This window comes from Colias croceus, chromosome 14 (genome assembly GCF_905220415.1).
Source record: "Colias croceus chromosome 14, ilColCroc2.1".
Classification (NCBI taxonomy): domain Eukaryota; kingdom Metazoa; phylum Arthropoda; class Insecta; order Lepidoptera; family Pieridae; genus Colias; species Colias croceus.
This window is the reverse complement of record NC_059550.1, coordinates 4,540,260-4,559,960: the sequence shown is the minus strand read 5'-3', so window position 1 is coordinate 4,559,960 and position 19,701 is coordinate 4,540,260. Positions and strand designations below refer to the sequence as shown.

Sequence of the window (19,701 nt, the reverse complement as noted above, 5' to 3'; positions counted from 1 at the left end):
CTCATATAGATAAAATCACAGTATGCCAATAAAATTGACCTAAATAAAACTAACAAATTTTATAACAAGCTATATAATAATAATAAGGGCCGATTTTTCAATCCTTGGTTAAAATTTACCCGTCCAATAAAGTATTACAAGAACATTTTAAAATGTCACCTGTAAACTGCCTTATACGGACAATTAGAACACATTTTTGAAATGATAGTTTCATATGTTATTCGATGAATAAGTTTTAACCAATTATTGAAAACCAGCCCTAAATCACATACTATGAGTTAAATAAGTGTTCACACTTAATTTTCTTTGAAATAATATACATTCAAGCACATCGCAAATAGTTCTTTATTAATTGAGGTAATTCAATTTTATTTAAAACATCAAAGAACTTTTCTGTGGTGAAGACAGTTTTACTTTTCCTTAAACATGATCTGATTTTTACCCTGCATAAATGTTTTAAAGGTAGAACTATAAATGGCAAAGTTTCTGATGTTGCTCCTTCACTCAAAATACCAATCATTGCCAGTAGATGATTCTGCACCTATAACCGAACAATTAATAGTTAAGACTATAACATGTATCAACATAAAATTTGAAGTATTTGTTATATTAGAAAAAAGGCACTATGAAACATTGGGATGATGTTTCAAAGATATTAAGAAGAAACATGCTATCTTTAGAATGGGAATTCAGGCTATAAAAGTATATTCTTCATATCAAAAATACTTACACTTTGTGGTATTCTCCCCAAAACACCACTTTCATGTGCAAATGTTAATAAATATGCGGGTTCACAATATAAACTGTGCGGTAACATTATTGGTAATGTATTTGGGTCTGATGTCAAAGAGGCAATAAATGCATCAGGCACACACTTCTCTTTATCAATACACTTTGCAGCACTGCAATAGTCAACATTACAACCATACTGCCTGAATAGCCTAAAAACCTAAAATTGTTATGTACATTTATTAAATTGTTATTCTAAACTAAAATAGTTCAGAGAGAGAAGTGAATTAAATAAAATTTAATGAAATTTTAATTAGTTCTAAAAAGAGTACAATGAAACACTCAAGTAAAATTAATGAGAATATTAGTTTAATTTGTAAACTTACATCTTCAAAGCAAGCTGAATGCATGCAATAATGTATGTAAACCAAGGGTGGACATTCATGTATATTGTATGCATCAACCAAAAGCCCTCTCTTCAAAAATAAATGAAAGAATTCTTCAAACTTCTCTGGAGAGTTCTTAAAAATATACTCACAAATATTCAAGTAAGAATTCAATGGCGCATTTACAGCATAAGTAGGTCTCAAATTTCCAATTTTTTCTAAAGTCACAAGAAACTGGTCAGAAATATTAAAGAATTCTGGACCTAGATTGTGTTTCAGGAGGCTCTCCAATATTTCTAATTTAAAGTAATGAGGTTTACAGGCTCTTAATATAATATTATAATCAATAACATCTATATCAGTAACTTCTAATAAAATCTTGAATATACTGGTGTATCCCAAATTTAAAGCTTGAGTTAAGGCAAGTTCTCCATCCACATTTTTGATATTAGGATCTGCACCTTGTTCCAATAAAAATGATATTACTTCATCATTAAATCCTTGTGTAGCAAAAATTAAAGGAGTATCACCATGAACTGTTATTTGATTTATGTCAGTTACAAATGGTAATAAATTTTTTATAGTTTGGAAACAGCCCTTATAACATGCCAGATGGAATGGAGTGTAATTAGCATCATTTCTGATTTCTGGATCAGCTCCAGCATGTAGTAATACTGCAACAGCTTCATGTTCAGTGCCTAAAGCCGCATCATGCAGTGGAGTATCACCATCAAAATCTTGTACATCTAACATTGCATTATATTCAATTAGAAGCTGGACAATTTCGATCCTACCTTGGGCGCAACAAATATGGAGAGGAGTTACATTTTCCGTACTACCATAATTAACCATGTCAGGCAAATGATCAAGCAGAGCTTTGATTACTTTAATAGAACTACGATGACGACATGCCAGATAGAGAGCAGTGTGCCCTTCGTGTGTTTCAGCTAGCGGACGTGTATCTGGATGCTTTAAAATTAACTCTAAACTTTCGTAACTATCACTAGCAGCTGCTTCATGAAGACAAGTCCATCCTCTATTATCAACACAATTCGGATTTATCTTCCCAAGTAACCGTTTTACAGTTTGAACATCGTTCTTTCTAGCAGCGATATTTAATGAATTGGTGGATGCGGGATTGCATGAACTAAAATCCATGATTTTTTATAAGAAATATTTTAATTATTATAACTTAACTAATAACTTGATTTTGAAAAATCTTGTTTTCACAATTATAGTATATTTCTTTATATTGTCATTTTATCAATACATAAGTACATCAAATTACAATTATTATATTTTTAATGAGATAGGTATAGAATAGAATTTGTAAATTTGTTGATTGTTATTGGTTGATTGACGTTTGACTTTGAATTATTTTTTTTTTTTTTGCTTTTCATGGCAAGAAGATGTGACTATTTGCCGATTTTGAAATTTGTAATTTGACGTATGACAAATTGACTGTGTCCGATACAATTTTAGGTCAAAAAGATATAGAAGAAAATGTTATCATCGTAACGAGGTAATTTCAACTACTCTTTATAAACCTTTATTGAAGGTTCTTTTTTCCTTGGTAATGAAGCAAGAAAAATGATAGATATTTTATGAATCAAACGTTTATTTTCTAATAAAGTTGCGACTAGTTTCAAATAACTTAGTATCTAACAAAAAACATAGTCCAGTTTCAAAGTTTGACTAAGAATTTGTTGTGTGGCCCAGGATGTACCCTTGATGTACCTATATTATTATAATTCAAATAATATTTAAGTAACTAAGTACACGGACTACGCAATGAATATAATAAAATAATACAAACAATACATAATAATTACTCATATTTTTTACAATAGCGATAATTATTAAAAAATTCCCTTTAGCTAAGCTCAAATTAAATATTATATCGATAAAATATAATCATAATAAATGTCATTTAGGTCATAAATTTCGGTCTGTAAACATTTTTATTTTCTTTTACAATATTGTGTAAAATCATTGTAAAATATACTATGTAGGGTACTATAGAGTATATTAACGCTGAAAAAACGAAATGTGTTTTAATAATACATAAAAACCGCTATTACATTTAGCAGTAACAAACGTTATCTTAATTGGAACAGTAATTTGAATGTTTCATTTAGAATTTTAACACGTTAGCGCTCTTAATATTTATTTGAAAATATTAAGGAAAATTAATTCGCTTACGAAGTATGAACTAAATTTTTTTTTTTTAGAATGGTTCCGTTTTTTACAAAAGGTTTTTTAAGGTCGTAACTATAACTATTTAGCGGTGTTAAACGTTAGCGTTGTTTGACATTAACAAATTTGTAGCGTTTTTTCATGTAACCACGAAGGGTTTATTCAAACGGCTGGTCTGCACAGAGCGAGTGACACTTATGTGACGAATTAAAGTGACAATACGTTAATCTTTATTAGGGCACAGCAGGGGAAACTTGAGCGGCGATATTTGCACGGTGCGCGTGAGCGAAGTGGTGCGTGGGGATCGCGGCGAGCGGCCGCACCGCGCGGCGGGGTAGGGCCGCGCGCGCAGCTCCTCCGCGCTGCGGAACGTGCCGCGCGTCACTCGCCGCCGGTATAGAGATGTGACTGATGTCTCCTGTAGGAGGCATCTGGAAATTGGTAATGTGTGTTTTAATGAGAATTTAAGTATCATTGTAATAGCATTTTATAATTATTTTTAAGTCTCAGGCTGTGGTATTAGCCATCTTTTCATCCACAGCTTCGTCCACATAATCAAAGTATCCATGGGAATAAGGAATTCACAGCGGAAAAAGTATGACACTCTCTATCCTCAAGCTATCCTCCATACTATCTTCATACAGAAAAATCTTAACATACAAACTGTCAATTGCAACGTGAAAAGGAAGAAAAACAAATAAACAAACACAGTTTCTCATTTATCAGTAAGGATAAGAACTTACTTTTCTAATTCAGAAAGCTGCTGCTTTGGAGTAGAAGCTGCGACGGGTTTATTTCTACCGAGTCTTGCTCGTGTCGTCTCGAGTAAATGTTGCGTCACCAACGGCTGTTTTGATTCCTTTTGTGTTGGTTTAGCTCGAACAGGATTATTCTAGAAATATTTAGTTACATTGAATTTTCAAAAAATGATATTTGTTACCATTCAGTAGGCTTTTTAAAAAACGAAATAAACACGTTTTAGTGACGCTACAATTATTGTTTCTCATTATGTGGGATATGCACGCTATTATGTAAAAGTTATTAAGAACTAGAAGTAAGAGAATAAACAAACCACGTTTCCGTAGCAATTATTCTTCATACCTTTGTTTTTCTCAATTTCACGTTCGCAATATCCTCCGGTGTAATGGTGAGCCTCGGGCCCGGTATACGCGGTGGAGCTGATCCGCATCTGGGCAGCGTATTCGCCCGTACCGGTAGTTTAGAGTTCTGCGGGGGTGGAGGAGGCGGAGGGGGAGGGGGAGGCGGGGGAGGAGGTGGTGGGGGACAGGATGGCTTCTGCGGTTGGGTCTCTTGAGAACTGGAAGAAAATAAAAATTCGATGTGCAAGTTAAAATTTAAAAAAGGAGGGTAAAGAGTGAGTACTTGAAACAAATGAAAAATTAAAATGGATAAGTATAAAAATACCTACCCTAAATTATGATTATTTTTTTAATTTTAGGTTACTTCATTTACATCATTTTATAGTATTTTATGAACAAAAATAACAGAAACCATAATAAGCTATGTACTAATACACCAATTTTACCTGAGCTTACCCTCGAGTTCCTCAATCTTCCCCATCATTCTCTTCATCTGCTCTTGCATACACTTGTTCTCTTTGGCCAACGTTGCCTGCGTCTGAGCCATCTCTTGTATATATCTTTTTAATTCCTCCACTTCTGCTGCGATAGCATTTTCTTTATTCTCCTTTTCAGTTATTGGTTCCCTTAACATGTCCGCGTACAAGCCAGTAATAGACTGTACGCTCTATGAGGAGCAAATGGTACAAGTATTAGTATTTAATAACATAAGTATTATGTTGTTAAGATTATAAAAATAGTTAAGTTCAAGTAGGGCCGAGGTGTCTCTCTCGTCCGCATTAACAATTCTGTAGACAGAAATTAAAATAGGTAATGAAATTATTATGCCCCGGCTTCGCCCGTAGTACATGTTTACGTTTTCTCTCCATAAGAATCATCTTCGACTTCAAGAATATTATAAAAATATTTCAAGAATAAATAAAAAAAATCGGTTCAGCCGTTCTCCATTTTTATGCTTAGCAATCAATACCTACATTTGATGATTATTTTTTAGTTATTAACTTAAATTTATATTTTTAACAAATATTTTTTTCGGTAATTTTATATAGATAAGTAGTTAATATGTGAACTATATCAAATAGATTATTATATAAAATACCTAACAAAATACTATAACAAAAGTAGCGGATTCAAATACCGTTCACAGTGCTTATAAAAGGAGTGAAGAATTACGACAAAAAATAAAATACATAGCTAATCACAATATTTAAAAACCTATATTAAAAATATTACAGTTACCTTTTTTCCGATCCATGAACATAATTCCATTATTCGCCAAACGCGCGTACGGTTACTTCGTCGCAGAACCTTCTCTCTCCTAGGAGTACCAGCTATACACAAATAATAATCTACATGAAACTTTGCACTAGATGTTCCCATAATTCCATAACAAATCAATTACATCATATTTTTGTAATATGAAATCAGACAAGCGATATTCGATACGCGAAATGTTCGAACAACAAACAAAAATTAAATAAAGGTCCTAACAAGTTTTCGACCGTTACATATTTTTCGAAGGAGAATGGTATTGCGGCATGATGTCACTCCTCTATAAATATCACGTCTAATACAAGTATAATTACTAAGAATATTTTTCTATGTAAAATGCTGAGCGGCAATCCTTTTAGCATTTAGGTTGTTAGATTAAGTAGATTGTAAGTACATAAATTGTTAATTTTAATATTGCCTATCTGCTAATAAAAAGTTTATTATTTATTATTTTTCTAATGCTTGTTCACAATAATCTCTTATTTTATAATAATTAAACATAGATGTATCTTAATCAACCAATTTAGTTAAGTATTATTACCTATTGTCATTAAAATATAAGTATTTATGTTGATGGATTGGTTGTTTTTATAATAATTTTATTATTCTAGCCACAAATCTTGATAATACTCGTAGTAATCAACGATTTTAAGCATATAATATAATCTATTGTTATAAAGCTAAAGAGTTTGTTTGTTTGAATGCGCTAATCTCAGGAACTACTGGTCCGATTTGAAAAATTCTTTCGGTGATATATTATAGCCTATTCATCGAGAAAGGCCATAGGCTATATAACATCACACTAAGACCAACAGAAGCGGAGCGACGCGGGTGAAACCGCGGAGCGCAGCTAATATATAATATGCTGATGCAGATAGGACTTCTAGGACGAAATTTGCAATACGTACCTACCTATGGATATTTCCTGCAGTTTAAGCGTTACTCACGCTTATTATAACTTTTTTTTTAAATATAAATAAAATATGAAATAATAAAATATAAACAGTATGTACCTGGGGTATTATTGGCAGAATAATTTATAACATGTTTTCGAGCCCGAAAAATCGCGTCTTTAAATAAACTGGTATCTGATTTTCTTCGTCTTTTTCGGGTCTTAAATGAATAATTGCTATTAACCGATTTAAATGAAGCTTCTGATTCTGAACAGAGACGATTTGACGAACTTGATGTTCCATGTATTTTTGGTTCTGTAAGATCTGACGCGCTTGATGTATTGGACTCGATTGATTTAATCTTTTTGCACGGGCGCAAATTCCTGTGTTCGTCATGAGTCTCTTGTCTAAATCTCTTAGACCTAGCTGTATTCTCGGTGGACGTCGATTCCTCCGGGTCATATTCATTATAATCTTTATTAAAAGATAAATTTATATCCATAATGTCATCTTGTACAGTTGTTTCAGTCTGTGTAGAACTATTCGTCCTGCTTCCTTCAGAACTTACGTCAGGCATAATTATGGTTACGAATGGCGGTGTTTTGTTATTTTCACAATCCTTTGAGTCTTGAAATGAAACGTAAATACTCTGATCCCAAGATGTATCTAATCCACTTTCTCTGTTATATCTTCGAACAGGTTCTATAATGTTAGATAGGGAATCATCTTCTCCATCCGGAGTATCTATGACGAAGTTATTTTCTTTTTCAACAATAAATGCCATGTTGATGTGTTTAAAATGCCAGCATTACTTACATATAATATTAATAAAGTTTTTACTTTGTAGTAGAAATTATACTATGAATTAACTAGCAAGAATCTAACCAACTTGCACATAGTTATTTGAATAACGAACTATCGTAACCACTAAAAATGGTTCGATTAATTTAAAATTTTTCAAACTACCGTCTAACAATAAAATAAATTTTCCGCCGCGGATTTTAAACGTACAATATTGTGAATAAAGGAAATAAATGAAAAAAGACTAGCGGAAAAATCTACGATACTAAATTGATGGCACAGATTTTTAACCGTTTGTGATTTGTACCGTAGTATGTTCTTCTCAGGTGGTTTAGACGTTTAGTTTAGTCTTAAAATTAGGGAATCCCACTCATTTCAAGTAGGTACTGCACGTTTTTCATGCACATTGTTTATAATGAATAAATAAATAAATAATAAATAAATAAATAATACGCTTTGTTCAATTCTGACCGACAATCTGTCGGCCTCTACAATCTTCATTGTCTAGACACCAAGTCTACTCTATGGTCTTGAGTCTAGACTGCAGGGACCACAGGCAAGGATGTGGGCAAGGACATTGCGGATTGCCCAATGGGATTGCCCAATGGGCAAGAGCTGTCAAAATTCAAATGTCAAGTCAATATTCAAAAACATTTAATTTTTCATGTTTGTTTTTCCTATTTACCTATTTAATGTATTATTGCAGTTTATTAAAGACAATATACTAATATGAAAACCGTGAAAATGTCGGAACCATGACTTCTATTTAAAAGTCAAAAATTTGATTTATCATGTATCATTTCAACAAAAAGAAAATTTTGTTTTGTTGCACTGTAGTGGGATTATTATTATTATTCTTTCATTCCAACAATGTTTCAAGGAAAAAATATGATTATATTATGAAGGAAAATATCATAAGTAGTCTCCATGTAGGAACCTCCGAAAATTATACAAGCACAGCATACGTAGAATGTGAATATTATGATGTTATTTACGATGAAACATCCTTACCTGTAAGTTTGGTTGATGCGGATTTAGAAGAAATTCACAAAATTAAAGAAGGAGGAGAATATGCTCCATCTGAGTGTAAACCGAAATATAGCACTGCTATTATAGTACCATATAGGTATTTGATTCTTACTTTTATTCCAATTACATTTCTCTTAGGATACATTATATTATATTCATTTTATGCCTGCCGATTTTTTTTATATATTATGTATGTATGTATTTCTATTTGGTTTACTTACATCATATTCTTAGTTATTTATGCAGGTATATGTTTCTATGTAATAAAACAACTTTTTCTTACAGAGATAGAGCTGAACAATTGAGAGGGTTTTTAGTTTACATGCACTCATTTCTGCACCATCAACATATACATTACCGTATATATGTTATAGAGCAAGTTGACACTCATCCATTTAACAGAGCAAAATTGTTGAATATTGGTGCATTAGCTGCTATGCAGGCGGGATATCCTTGCCTTATATTTCATGATGTGGATTTGTTGCCTGTAAAGATTTCTAATATTTATGCATGTCTCAATGCACCAAGGCACATGTCATCGAATATAAACAGCTTCAGGTAAGTTTTCTTTCGAATTTTATTTATAAATACAATTACAATAGAATGCAATAAATTAAATTAAATATCTCCTACAAAAATATTCAATACTAGCTGTGCCCGCGACTTCGTCCGCGTGATAATGTGTAATATTAATTCTAAGATAAATTCAATATATATTTGCACAAATATTATTTACTACATAAGTAATACTTTATTTTCTTTCTACTTAAATATTTTTTTTTGTTACAGATTTGCACTGCCATACTTAAATATATTTGGTGGTGCCATATCCATATTATCAAACCAATATAAGAAAATAAATGGAATGAATAACAATTTTTATGCCACTAGTGGTGATAATGATGATTTATATTCTAGAATTGAGGCCTCTAATTTAAAGTTATGTAGGTTTGATCCTACCACAAGCGAATATTATATGACAACACATAACTCAGAATTTGAAATGTGAGTATTAAATGTACTTCTCTAGTTTGTATAACTAATACAATATTTATAACTGAAAGTACAATCATAATATATAATATATATTGCAGCTAAAACAGTTTTTTGTATGACTTTTCAGTGAACAGAAAAAAAGCAAGCTTACTTTTTCTAAGAAGAGCATGTTAGAGAATGGATTGAATTCAATTGAGTATACAGAAGTGGCGACAGTACTCCATCCATTATTTACTCATATCATGGTTGACTTGTAGATTTTAGTTTAGTTGTTAGCCGCTTAGTTCCTGATTTCTAGTCATTAATGTACCTGCCATTAGAGTAAGTATGAAATACTTTTGTGGAAGCCTTTATTTTTATGTTTTAGATTATACAAATAGTGCCTTGCATTGTATCAGAGCAGATCTTTATTTATACACAAAACTTGGTCAGAAGCAATAATTTTATGTATGCATGTTGCTAGAATTTGTGGTTACACTAGTCATATCACTAGAATATTCAAAGTTCCTGAGAGTTTTACTGTAGGATTGCTCATCATATATTTCAAGCAATAATTCAGATTTAACATTATTTTAGAATTATAGAATGTATGTCAAATTACTGGATTAAATTTCATGTGCCTTTGCTTAGCTGTTGGAATGTACCTATTCAATTATAAATTGTCATAATATGCATTGTCATGTAGTTCAAGCCGTCCTGTAAAATAAACAAGTTAGAATTGTTTCAGACAATAACACATATTTATATAAGGTAAATTATCATGTTGTTAATGGTTAAGATTTGAATGCATTTGAAGATTGTAATCAGTTGTTAATTTCTTTACTCATACATAGATTTAAAAATAAAACTCGTGAAGTAGTGTTTATCATATATTTGGTTCATTTATTTATAAAATGGTCCCAAGGAACAAAGGAAAATGCTGAAATGTTGAAATGTTTTCATAACTTAAAATTTTACTTATTAATAAGTAGAAATTATTAACATGGATTGTGATACTAAGTATTTTTATGTTGTTTACATCTTTATTTTTGTGAAATCCACATAACTTTCACATGTAATTGTCATACACATTACAGCATAGCAGCAATAATATCAAAATCTAAACAAATGAAACACTGCACATAAAATTTAACTTATAACTAGGAATTTATAAAAAAATATCACACCACGAAATTCAATGTCAAAGCACCATTCAAATATTACCATCACACCAAATCAATATGAGGAAAATTAATATTTAACCCACATTAATAAAAAAATATACAAAAAATAATTTATGTTGCCTCTATATTATGTTTAAATTAACAATTAAATTGAACATCAATGTATAATATTTTTACACATTACTTATTATGAAACATCATATAAGCATAGTTATTTACATGTCATGTATGCTTTGTTAATAAACTTTTTAAACAGAGTCCTCTTTGTCATTTCAACCACCTACCCGTACACCAATGCTTATTTGAAGAATACCTAAGGCCGTAACACCAGCATACTGACCAATCCAAGTACAAAGGAGAATACTAATTTGAGGTTTGACCCAATGTGAAGCCATTCAGGCCACTGTGATTTTACTACTTGTTCAGGTTGAGTGGGCAGAAGCAAAGCTGCTATGCAACATATACTAACTGCAACCGCTACTATGTTTATTGGTTGATGTTCTCTGAAATAATGAAATGAAATTAGTATGCTATGTTAAAATATAGTTACATTGCTGTAATAGGAGACAACACAAGGTCTTTAAATTACAACATTGTGGTTTGTCCTTGAGCCTTGAACTCAAAAATATTATAACTTATTTAATGTACATATAAAATACCTAAGCAATTTAAAATTTATAATATATTTAATTAGTTATTTGAGTACAGGTTCATAACTTTATATGCAAAAACTAGACTGATCTAAATTGGTATGTACTTACCTATGGGATGGATGATTGCATGTCCCTTTTGAATGCTCTTCTGATGGCCTAATTGGGGCTGGCCTAGTAGTTAATGGATGAAAATTGTCTCCAAGGCTTTCTTGATTAATACTTAATGGTTCACCGTCTATCAATTTTGTAGGAATATCTCGTTTACCCAGTGCCTGTAAAACATAACATACCTACATCAATATTGAAACATGTATTTCAGATGTATAACACTAAAAAGATGATAAAAATGTTACCTGTTGCGTGTTTTTGTCATACATTGTTATCCTAAACTTCTCTATTGTATTGCAATGCGAAACTGAAGGCTGCGTATATCGCACAACTATATCGATACAACTTTGAGGAGCAATCACTCCTTCTGGATCGATAACAGTAAATTTGTTTGGTGAAGTACATAGTACTGGAAAAATACGTAAATATATTAAATAAAAACCCACTTCGACTACATCACAGAATAAGTTAAGCTTATCATACCTTTGAAATTCACAGAAAAATCGTATGGGTTATACACAGTAAGTAGTTGCTTGTGTGTATGCCTAGCGTTTAAATAAAATTCTAATGAAACAGGAAATACAAACACTGGAAAGTTTTTCATTTTGCGAAAAGCTGTCGCAGTCACTTTTTTTTCAATAACAAAGCGAAAACAGAAACAATCACAACTCCGTGGGATTTTTGCATCTCGAAATTTGACACTGACACTGACTTGACTTTATGTCAAATGTCATACTACAAAAATGACCACAGTTCATAAACAGACAAGAAGGTTCAATAAGGCGGTCACTTCACGAAACATTAAAATATAAAAATAAATTGTCTTTTTTCCAAAAATCTAAGCCAAAAATCAACCACTGATGCCTTGATAATACACACGCTCCGTCTGTAACTGTTACAGTGTTGTATGCACAGGTTGTATGAATCGTGTAAACATCTACATCATTACTTTTCGTCTGAATTTATATTTTTTGGTTTTATGGCATTCAAATGCTTTATAAATATAAATTTATAAAGAATAGAAAAAATTCGATCACGAGGCGGGGCGGTGACCCAAACGTGGGTCACGAGTGGCAGAGTTGGTTAGGCATCCGCCCCGGAATGGCGCGAAAGGATGCGGGTTCGAGCCCCGCCTCGTGATCGAATTTTTTCTATTCTTTATAAATTTATACTTTTCGTTTACTAAATTAGGAAGGGGTGGAAATTTCTTACTTTTATAAAACATTTGTTATCACATAATACCTGAGTACAGGTATTTAAATGCTCTTTCTTCACCTTATAATATTTTGAAAAAATATTAATATATAAATAAAAAAACCGTACAATATAATAATTTATTGAGCTATATTATACCAAATACACATAAAGGAAACTAATTTAACAATTTGACGTTGTATGTGCTTAAAAAAATAATAAGAGCAGTTAGGTATGGCAGATTTAGTTCTGAATATAAATCCTTATGAGTGTTATGCAAAAACTATAGGTAAGCAAAAGCACTTTATCACAAGAAATTGTCAATTAGGCTTTGGTTATTGGTTATAAACAATAAACAAGAATCTACACTAATACGGATATAACATGGCAACGGCGGGGTCCTCTGTCTCAAACGTTATGAGGACATCTTTAAATTTGTCTAGTAGCTGCATTAGTTGTGACCGAGTGACATTCTCCATGAACATTATTTCTTCTAGGTGCTGTTCACCACGGAAGTAACCTGAAAAAAAAACCAGTATTATTATGAAACAAATACATTATTTCTTAATTTTAGTTAGTACTTAATTTTCATCACCAATCATAATAAAGTTATAACTCTACCTTTTTTATGTAATTGTGCGAGTAACAATAAATCATCGGGGTTTTCAGCTGCGGGTATTTTAGCGAGCACGGCTCTTTCTTCCGCAGTGAATGTATCGAGAAGAGATTCAGTTGTCGGTGGATCGTTGGGTAAGCGACACGCGTCCACTGCGTCGCAGCCGAGCGGCGCCGTCCATACTGTTGGTGACTGAAAACTGTAAAAAAAACACAAAAATGTGGTTATTTTGATCTATGAGATGCGAAAAATACAGACTGCAATTTAAAGCGACTAAATAAGATAATTGAATGTAGGGCATGGACCAATATACTCTAAGTCTAAAAAGAAATCTTATTAGAATAATTGAAAATCATTGGGAAATAAAAGAAAATTTTTAATTGCAAACTGTGTACCATCAGAATACACACAAAAATTTAATGATGAAAATTATTGTCTAGTTAAACTTATATGTGGATATTTTAGCTTTACCTACCTCATTTCACTTTGTAACTTCAAATTCAGCGACACACCATTCTTCTTGTCCACACCATTACTTATGCCGTGATATTTTTGTCTCGGCGACACATCAGCATCACTTTCGAATCGATCTTCATCACTACTTGTGTCTCTCAGACCATCCTTAAGAGATAAATCCGATAATCTTGAAGTTAGTGATTTTTCCTCTTTACTATGATCTACATCTGAATGCTCATTTATGTGATCACCATTCATGCCATTGCCATTTATATTATTCGAAATTCCACTGTCAACTGAATTCGCTTGCTTCTTTTGTGGTTTTTCCTTGTCGCAATCACCATTCATATCGGTTTTAATAATGCCATCTACAACATCAACTCCGTCGTCGAATGAATGATTGGCGGAATCGATTTCATTGAATTTATCGTATTTTGTGTGGTCAGATTCTATGACAATGGGCTTCGTGTGCGAGAAATCAGTTTGGTTCAGGTTGTTTTGTGTGGGATAGTCTTTATTCGAGTCAGGGAATGACTTGATAGTTTCCCGAGTCTCAACCGGCTCGGGGACATTCAACTGCAGTTGGTTAAGTGATGAAAACGATATGCTGTTTGATTGATAATACGTGTCGTGTTTTTCACAGTAATATTCTTTTCCATCTGAAATGTCAAAAAAAAAAATTAATCAAAAATTAAATTTTGAATAGATTTTTTGCGAATTCTCATACAGCTTTAATAAGTTACTTCGTATCATTTAAAATGTTCTTTAATAGAATAGATATTTTGAAACAATTAAAAAGGTTTCAACCTAGCGCCTGCGGGTTGTTCTGGCGGTGGCGCGGCCAGTGCGGCGAGTTGAACTGCACGTAGGTGTGCAGCTGCAGCAGCAGGCGGCGCTGCAGCAGCCACGCCACGAGGCGCGCGAGCCGCCCCCCGCCCCGCGCGCCCCACGCCCCGCTGCGCGACACGTACCACAGCGGCGCGGGGAGCGAGAACTCGCTCAGCATCTGTATCAATTAAAACGCTCGTATTAGGTGCAGCTGTAACTGGGTTCATTAAAGCAGTGTGCTTTTCAAATTTTGAAGCGTGAAAGCTAGTAATTTTAAAATCTGCAATTTTGTTCTGAAGTGACTTTTTATTTTCAATGAATGAAGGGGCTACTGAAAAACAGCGCTTCACAATAATTAGTGTAGCACATGATGAAATCATTTTTAGCACCATGCTGATTAGACATAAGTACCATTTTTATTGTATTTTTTATTTCGTATTTTATATAATTTTTTTGGTCCAAATAAACTTTTTTTTTCTTTGAACATCGCGAAAACACTTTTTTAACCCTTAACCTTGAGAAACTTTTTTTAATATACCAGAATTGGGAGTTTCGCAATTTATTGTCATTTAAATTTTGGACCATTTTACCAATATTCAGTATGACAATTTTAATAACATCACTCTTTTTTTAGATTTTGTTATTTTTACTTTTAATTGGTGTTACCTGTAATAAACATAATCCAGGGAATTCCTTTGCAAACTCCTCCACAAGAGGTGAATGTATATGTATATTAGCCGCCGGCGACACAACATACACATTGCCTTCACATAATGGATATATAACTGTAGCTTTCGCCCAATATACAAGATGACCAGTTAACTGAAATGCCTGAAATAAGGAACATATTTTTTTTATTATTACCTTCATCGATTTTTGAGTCTTGCAACAGAAGAAACCTATGATAATTATTAATTGTCATTTCTGAGTATGTAACTTTGGTTTTGATTATTAACATTTGAGTGAACAATAGACTTTGATACATGTCTACTTTATTTATAATAGTGCGCAATGTTTCCTTACCTGTGTTAATGTTAAGTCAGCTTCAATAGCCAATGTTTGTAAGCTCTTTAATGGGCTGTACAATTTTATTAGACGGAGCAGCGCGGGACTTCCATCTAAAGGTATTGATTGTAATAAATCATTTGGATTTACCTGTAATATTTTATTTAAGAAATATTAAATTCATTTATAAATTTTTTGACACAAATTCAAAAAATTTTCTACTAAGTACTTTTAATAGTGACATTTACATTTTTGGGGCCACTCTCATCTTTAAAACAGTTATTTCAGATGTTCAGAAAACTTACGCAATAATAAAAAAAATCATAAAAAAATGTTAAAAGCTATTATATTCACGTGTTTGATAATTATTCAAAAGAAGACAGGATGGCGTCTGTTGCGACAAATACTTATATTATAAGAAATTTGAAAAGAAAGGAAGCACTTACCATAAGCAATATTCCATGGTAAGGTCTCAACTTAAGAACACATTTGTCTATTGTTTCTGGTTCTACAGAGAGGCCTCTGTTATGAATCTGATGAGCTTTGTGCGGTAAACAAAATGAGAGAAGCACCCATTTATTTATTCTAACTTGAACTATACCTGAAATAGAAAATTTACCATAGCTTAAGGAATGTTGTGGGAAAGTATTTAATCTCATAGAATAATAAAGTTTGCAGAGAATAAATCGGTTAATCTTATAAATCTGAATAGATTTGTTAGATTTATACAGAAGAATAGACTAAAAACAAAATAAAAATATTTTATTCTGAAGTAAGTATGTATTATTCTGTATGTATTCTGTAATTATTATATATTGTATATGATGTACCTATCAAAACTTTTAATTAACAATTTTTATGTTTCATCCTAACATACCTGTATTACTTAATTCTTCAAACACAGACTTCATAGATTTAGCCAGAGAGCTTCTTTGTAATATCAAATGAAATGCGTTCTTGGGCATTGGTTCGGAACCATTTTCAGTGCCTTGTGTTGTCGAACTGATGGAGTGACGCGAATTGCTTTCATATTCATCATTCTCTCCATTTATTTCACTATCTAGTGCTGATACTTCATCATGTGCTGCTAACTAGAAAAACAAGGTTACACTTTGAAAATAAGATAAAATTATCTAATTTAGTTGTTCCCTGTTGGACAAAAGCATGTGATTGCATGTGACATGATATAAAACTTACAACGATTATTTCTTTAGATATGTGAGAATTAAATCGTTTGACTAACTGATACAGATATGGAAACTTATAAAAAAAACAAGAGTGTTAGAAGTACCTACCATGATTTTCATTTCTTCAGTCAAATAGGAACATCTTTTTTCTTCGTGCCTTAGTGCTTTTCCTAGCCTTTTACTCAAATCATAGTAACATTTAACTGAAATACACGCATAAAAAAAATCTGTTGTTAGTAAAATATAAAAAAGCAGTTTGAAAAAAAAAAAGTGCTTGCTTCTTGCTTTTATTATACATTTTACATATTTTATGTAGTACACTATTATGTATTTAAGATTCATGATGCAAGTCTTATGTGTTAAAGGTTGAATATATTTGTCCTTCTTACATTATACACTCACAAGATAAGCAAGTATTGCACTACTTGAATTAATTTCATTATTCTGCAAGGGTCATATAATGTGCATATAATGTACATATAAGTTTCAAAATGATTTATATCAACCAAATCCTTTTAAAAGGAATACATAATACTTACAAATACATAAACTTAATACACAAATTTCTAAGCTTTATGAATCATCGCCTATTGGCCCTTTTTTACTCACCCTAGGGACACATGATTTATTTAAAGTATTGTAATTGAATATAACATTACTTACCTATTGAATGGCTTGCCGACGCTTGTAAAGCAAACACAATATTAATGAGTATCATAGCTGCAGTGTCATGGAGCAACGTTGGATGGCCCACAAATCTGACATCATTCACTTTGAGCTCAAACTTTCTGTTGCAAAGCTCTGCTTTCACAGCAAATAATGTTGATAACATTTCATCAGTAAATCCACTCAGTTGGCCTGGAAAAATACATGTGAAGTCATTCTAAAATCATTCTGATTATCAGTCGTTGATACACTAATTAGAAATAGGTAGGGAGTACATTGATACAGAGAATGAATAATATAGAAAAAATACAAGCTATAATTCTCTATAAGTTCCACAATGGAGATATTTATTGTAAACACTATAAATATTTTATATTAATTTCAACTTTTCAAATTAATTATACATCCCTAGATAGCATGTTAAACATAATAACAAATTACAAAACCAAAGAATGAATCACATAATAATGAATAAATTATTTTAAGTCTTAATTTATATTACCAAGTTTACAAATCTTATATTAAGAAATAATTGTATAATTACCTTTGCAAATATTAGAAGTTTGAGATTGAGGATTTTGCAATAAATCTTCGGTAGAGTTGATAGCGTATGGGTTGTGACGACCACATTTCTTCTGTTTACTTTCATCTTTGTTTTCTGTTGTATATGGATATCGAAATAGTAATCTATCTCCTTTGCTATCCGACTTTACGAAAAATATATTCAATGGATTAACTTCCATTTCGATTCAATTATATGATACGTAAACAGAATGAAATTTATACTTTCCTATTTTTGTTAAATAACTCGATAGCAAGACTTTCCTGCAAAGGGCACTCGAATAAAAAATTAAACGATTTGAATTGTTTGAGGTCTTTGTACATTTTATAAATAACAGCACTAGATGTGAAACTATATACTAGGTAATTGAGTTCTTACTTCTTACTGCGTTCTATTGTGTTACACACATAAAATATTATTGTAATTAGGCTGCAGGTTAGTACTTAGTGTTTTGCTTTTGTAATGTCAAATGTGTCAAAATTTTTTGACAGAAGAAATATGTCAACAGTTTTTTTTTTTTTTTAATATTTAATGGCCTGGTTACGAGACCTTTAAGCCAATTCTTATTTTTAATCACAAATGTTCAAGATATTTTTCCTTCATTTGTCCGTAATTAGATCGTTCCCACAGTGTTTTTTATGTATTTGTATAACGCACTATAACACTTTTTGTTTTTTAACAAATCACACAACTGGCGGCGGGAGGAATCACTTACGTACTCTACTATTTCACTTGCCAATACTATTAAAAGGCCCTACTCACGGTTCAACACAACCAACAATCTGCTGAAACAATTTGTTGCAGTCGCGATTGAGCGTTCTCTACTCACGATTCATCCAACCCTCAATCTGATGACACAATTTCATTCCGCGATGGCTTGCCACAACGTGTGCACGTCACGTTGATGCCTGGCCTGATGCTAAACCTCAACGCAATAATACGCATTATTAATGGATATACTAATTTATGAAATATAAGATAATTATCTTTGTAAAGCTTGTATTTTTTCCAATTTTATTGATAGATTTCAGGGGCTATAAAGTATAAACGGCTATAAAATATAAACATCTTCCTCAAATATGTAAAAATGTCTTTCCCGCGTTTATCTCAAAACCGCCATTTTGCGATTACTGCGCAGCGCGATTGAGCCGAGATTGGAGCAATCACAATACTCACGTTCCAACACGCACACAATCTGCTGAGACAATTTGTCGGGTTGCTTCCGCGCCGATCCAATACGCAACATGTTGGGTTACGCCCCCAACGTGCCCTCAACTATACTATTCACGACACAATCTGTCAGCTCACTGCAGATTGTGTCAGCAGATTGTTACTGAAATTGAATCGTGAGTAGGCTACTTAAGCACTATTATGTGACTATTATAGTCTATGAAATATGAACATATGGTTTTGACAGTTGAATGTGAAGAAAATATGGTTCATATCCACAGATTCATATCGTTCATATCATTAGTTCATATCGGCCTGAGATATCGGCGATCTTCATGTCAACAGTCAATTTGACATATTATGTGAATAATTGATAGAAATTAAATCCACAGAAAAAAATTGGTTGCCTGTAAAGTCGGTATACGGGCGAAAGTTTTACGTGACAACGACTTTTTATGTCTGTCTCTCTCGCTCTTAGGCGGGCTAACCATGCCCGCGTGCCTCTTTCGGTGACTCATCGTAACGTTACCGAGCGTTACACTTTTTCATAAGTGACTCCCAGCCGCAACCTAATTTAAGACGTTGTCACGTCAAAATAATAAAAATAAAAAAATAAAATAAAAAAAAATACGTCCAGGTTACGAGCTGTTATTATGATTTAAACAAACACACTATTTATATTTGAAGTGCA

At 32.3% G+C, this 19,701-nt stretch overlaps 5 protein-coding genes across 6 annotated transcripts; 1 reads left to right on the top strand and 4 right to left on the bottom strand.

The window, feature by feature from the left end:
- Positions 1 to 144: 144 nt before the first annotated feature.
- On the bottom strand, positions 145 to 2,483 carry LOC123697476 (ankyrin repeat and SOCS box protein 3-like). The gene is made up of 3 exons (XM_045644003.1): positions 1,116 to 2,483; positions 731 to 949; positions 145 to 541 (listed from the first exon to the last, which is right to left on the bottom strand). Exons 1-3 carry the CDS (start codon positions 2,271 to 2,273, stop codon positions 323 to 325), a joined length of 1,596 nt encoding a protein of 531 aa, XP_045499959.1. The 5' UTR covers positions 2,274 to 2,483; the 3' UTR covers positions 145 to 322.
- A 489-nt stretch (positions 2,484 to 2,972) lies between these two features.
- Positions 2,973 to 7,536, bottom strand: LOC123697477 (bromodomain-containing protein 4-like). Its single transcript, XM_045644005.1, has 6 exons — positions 6,697 to 7,536; positions 5,651 to 5,742; positions 4,858 to 5,078; positions 4,413 to 4,629; positions 4,055 to 4,203; positions 2,973 to 3,742 (listed from the first exon to the last, which is right to left on the bottom strand). The coding sequence occupies exons 1-6, from the start codon at positions 7,358 to 7,360 to the stop codon at positions 3,535 to 3,537; spliced, it is 1,551 nt and encodes a 516-aa protein (XP_045499961.1). The 5' UTR covers positions 7,361 to 7,536; the 3' UTR covers positions 2,973 to 3,534.
- Positions 7,537 to 7,992: 456 nt separating this feature from the next.
- LOC123697474 (beta-1,4-galactosyltransferase 1-like) lies at positions 7,993 to 10,272 on the top strand. The gene is made up of 4 exons (XM_045644001.1): positions 7,993 to 8,503; positions 8,692 to 8,964; positions 9,196 to 9,411; positions 9,530 to 10,272. Exons 1-4 carry the CDS (start codon positions 8,169 to 8,171, stop codon positions 9,657 to 9,659), a joined length of 954 nt encoding a protein of 317 aa, XP_045499957.1. The 5' UTR covers positions 7,993 to 8,168; the 3' UTR covers positions 9,660 to 10,272.
- Positions 10,259 to 12,029, bottom strand: LOC123697475 (motile sperm domain-containing protein 1-like). Its single transcript, XM_045644002.1, has 4 exons — positions 11,810 to 12,029; positions 11,572 to 11,735; positions 11,327 to 11,490; positions 10,259 to 11,068 (listed from the first exon to the last, which is right to left on the bottom strand). Exons 1-4 carry the CDS (start codon positions 11,928 to 11,930, stop codon positions 10,879 to 10,881), a joined length of 639 nt encoding a protein of 212 aa, XP_045499958.1. The 5' UTR covers positions 11,931 to 12,029; the 3' UTR covers positions 10,259 to 10,878.
- Positions 12,030 to 12,646: 617 nt separating this feature from the next.
- Positions 12,647 to 18,234, bottom strand: LOC123697472 (GATOR complex protein NPRL3). 2 transcript variants are annotated; one of them, XM_045643999.1, is made up of 12 exons: positions 18,219 to 18,234; positions 17,823 to 18,103; positions 17,276 to 17,470; positions 16,721 to 16,815; positions 16,303 to 16,516; positions 15,872 to 16,026; positions 15,444 to 15,575; positions 15,087 to 15,251; positions 14,400 to 14,598; positions 13,612 to 14,251; positions 13,142 to 13,335; positions 12,647 to 13,040 (listed from the first exon to the last, which is right to left on the bottom strand). In XM_045643999.1, exons 2-12 carry the CDS (start codon positions 18,019 to 18,021, stop codon positions 12,889 to 12,891), a joined length of 2,340 nt encoding a protein of 779 aa, XP_045499955.1. In that variant the 5' UTR covers positions 18,022 to 18,103; positions 18,219 to 18,234; the 3' UTR covers positions 12,647 to 12,888. The 2 variants fall into 2 exon arrangements, with proteins under 2 accessions (XP_045499955.1, XP_045499954.1); XM_045643998.1 differs by lacking the exon at positions 18,219 to 18,234 and having other exon boundaries at positions 17,823 to 18,212.
- Between the last annotated feature and the right edge of the window lie 1,467 nt (positions 18,235 to 19,701).

Coding starts and splice junctions, on each gene's coding strand:
- LOC123697476 (XM_045644003.1), bottom strand. CDS start 2,273: ATGGATTTTAGTTCATGCAATCCCGCATCCACCAATTCATTAAATATC. Junction 950..1,115: donor ATTCAGCTTGCTTTGAAGAT/GTAAGTTTACAA, acceptor TAACAATTTTAG/GTTTTTAGGCTATTCAGGCA. Junction 542..730: donor TGGGGAGAATACCACAAAGT/GTAAGTATTTTT, acceptor GTTCGGTTATAG/GTGCAGAATCATCTACTGGC.
- LOC123697477 (XM_045644005.1), bottom strand. CDS start 7,360: ATGGCATTTATTGTTGAAAAAGAAAATAACTTCGTCATAGATACTCCG. Junction 4,204..4,412: donor TGAAATTGAGAAAAACAAAG/GTATGAAGAATA, acceptor AAATATTTCTAG/AATAATCCTGTTCGAGCTAA. Junction 3,743..4,054: donor CAGCTTTCTGAATTAGAAAA/GTAAGTTCTTAT, acceptor ACCAATTTCCAG/ATGCCTCCTACAGGAGACAT.
- LOC123697474 (XM_045644001.1), top strand. CDS start 8,169: ATGTATCATTTCAACAAAAAGAAAATTTTGTTTTGTTGCACTGTAGTG. Junction 8,504..8,691: donor GCTATTATAGTACCATATAG/GTATTTGATTCT, acceptor TTTTTCTTACAG/AGATAGAGCTGAACAATTGA. Junction 8,965..9,195: donor TCGAATATAAACAGCTTCAG/GTAAGTTTTCTT, acceptor TTTTTGTTACAG/ATTTGCACTGCCATACTTAA.
- LOC123697475 (XM_045644002.1), bottom strand. CDS start 11,930: ATGAAAAACTTTCCAGTGTTTGTATTTCCTGTTTCATTAGAATTTTAT. Junction 11,736..11,809: donor TTTTTCTGTGAATTTCAAAG/GTATGATAAGCT, acceptor GTATTTTTCCAG/TACTATGTACTTCACCAAAC. Junction 11,069..11,326: donor TGCAATCATCCATCCCATAG/GTAAGTACATAC, acceptor TCATTATTTCAG/AGAACATCAACCAATAAACA.
- LOC123697472 (XM_045643999.1), bottom strand. CDS start 18,021: ATGGAAGTTAATCCATTGAATATATTTTTCGTAAAGTCGGATAGCAAA. Junction 15,252..15,443: donor CTGACTTAACATTAACACAG/GTAAGGAAACAT, acceptor TCCTTATTTCAG/GCATTTCAGTTAACTGGTCA. Junction 13,041..13,141: donor CGCACAATTACATAAAAAAG/GTAGAGTTATAA, acceptor TTTTTTTTTCAG/GTTACTTCCGTGGTGAACAG.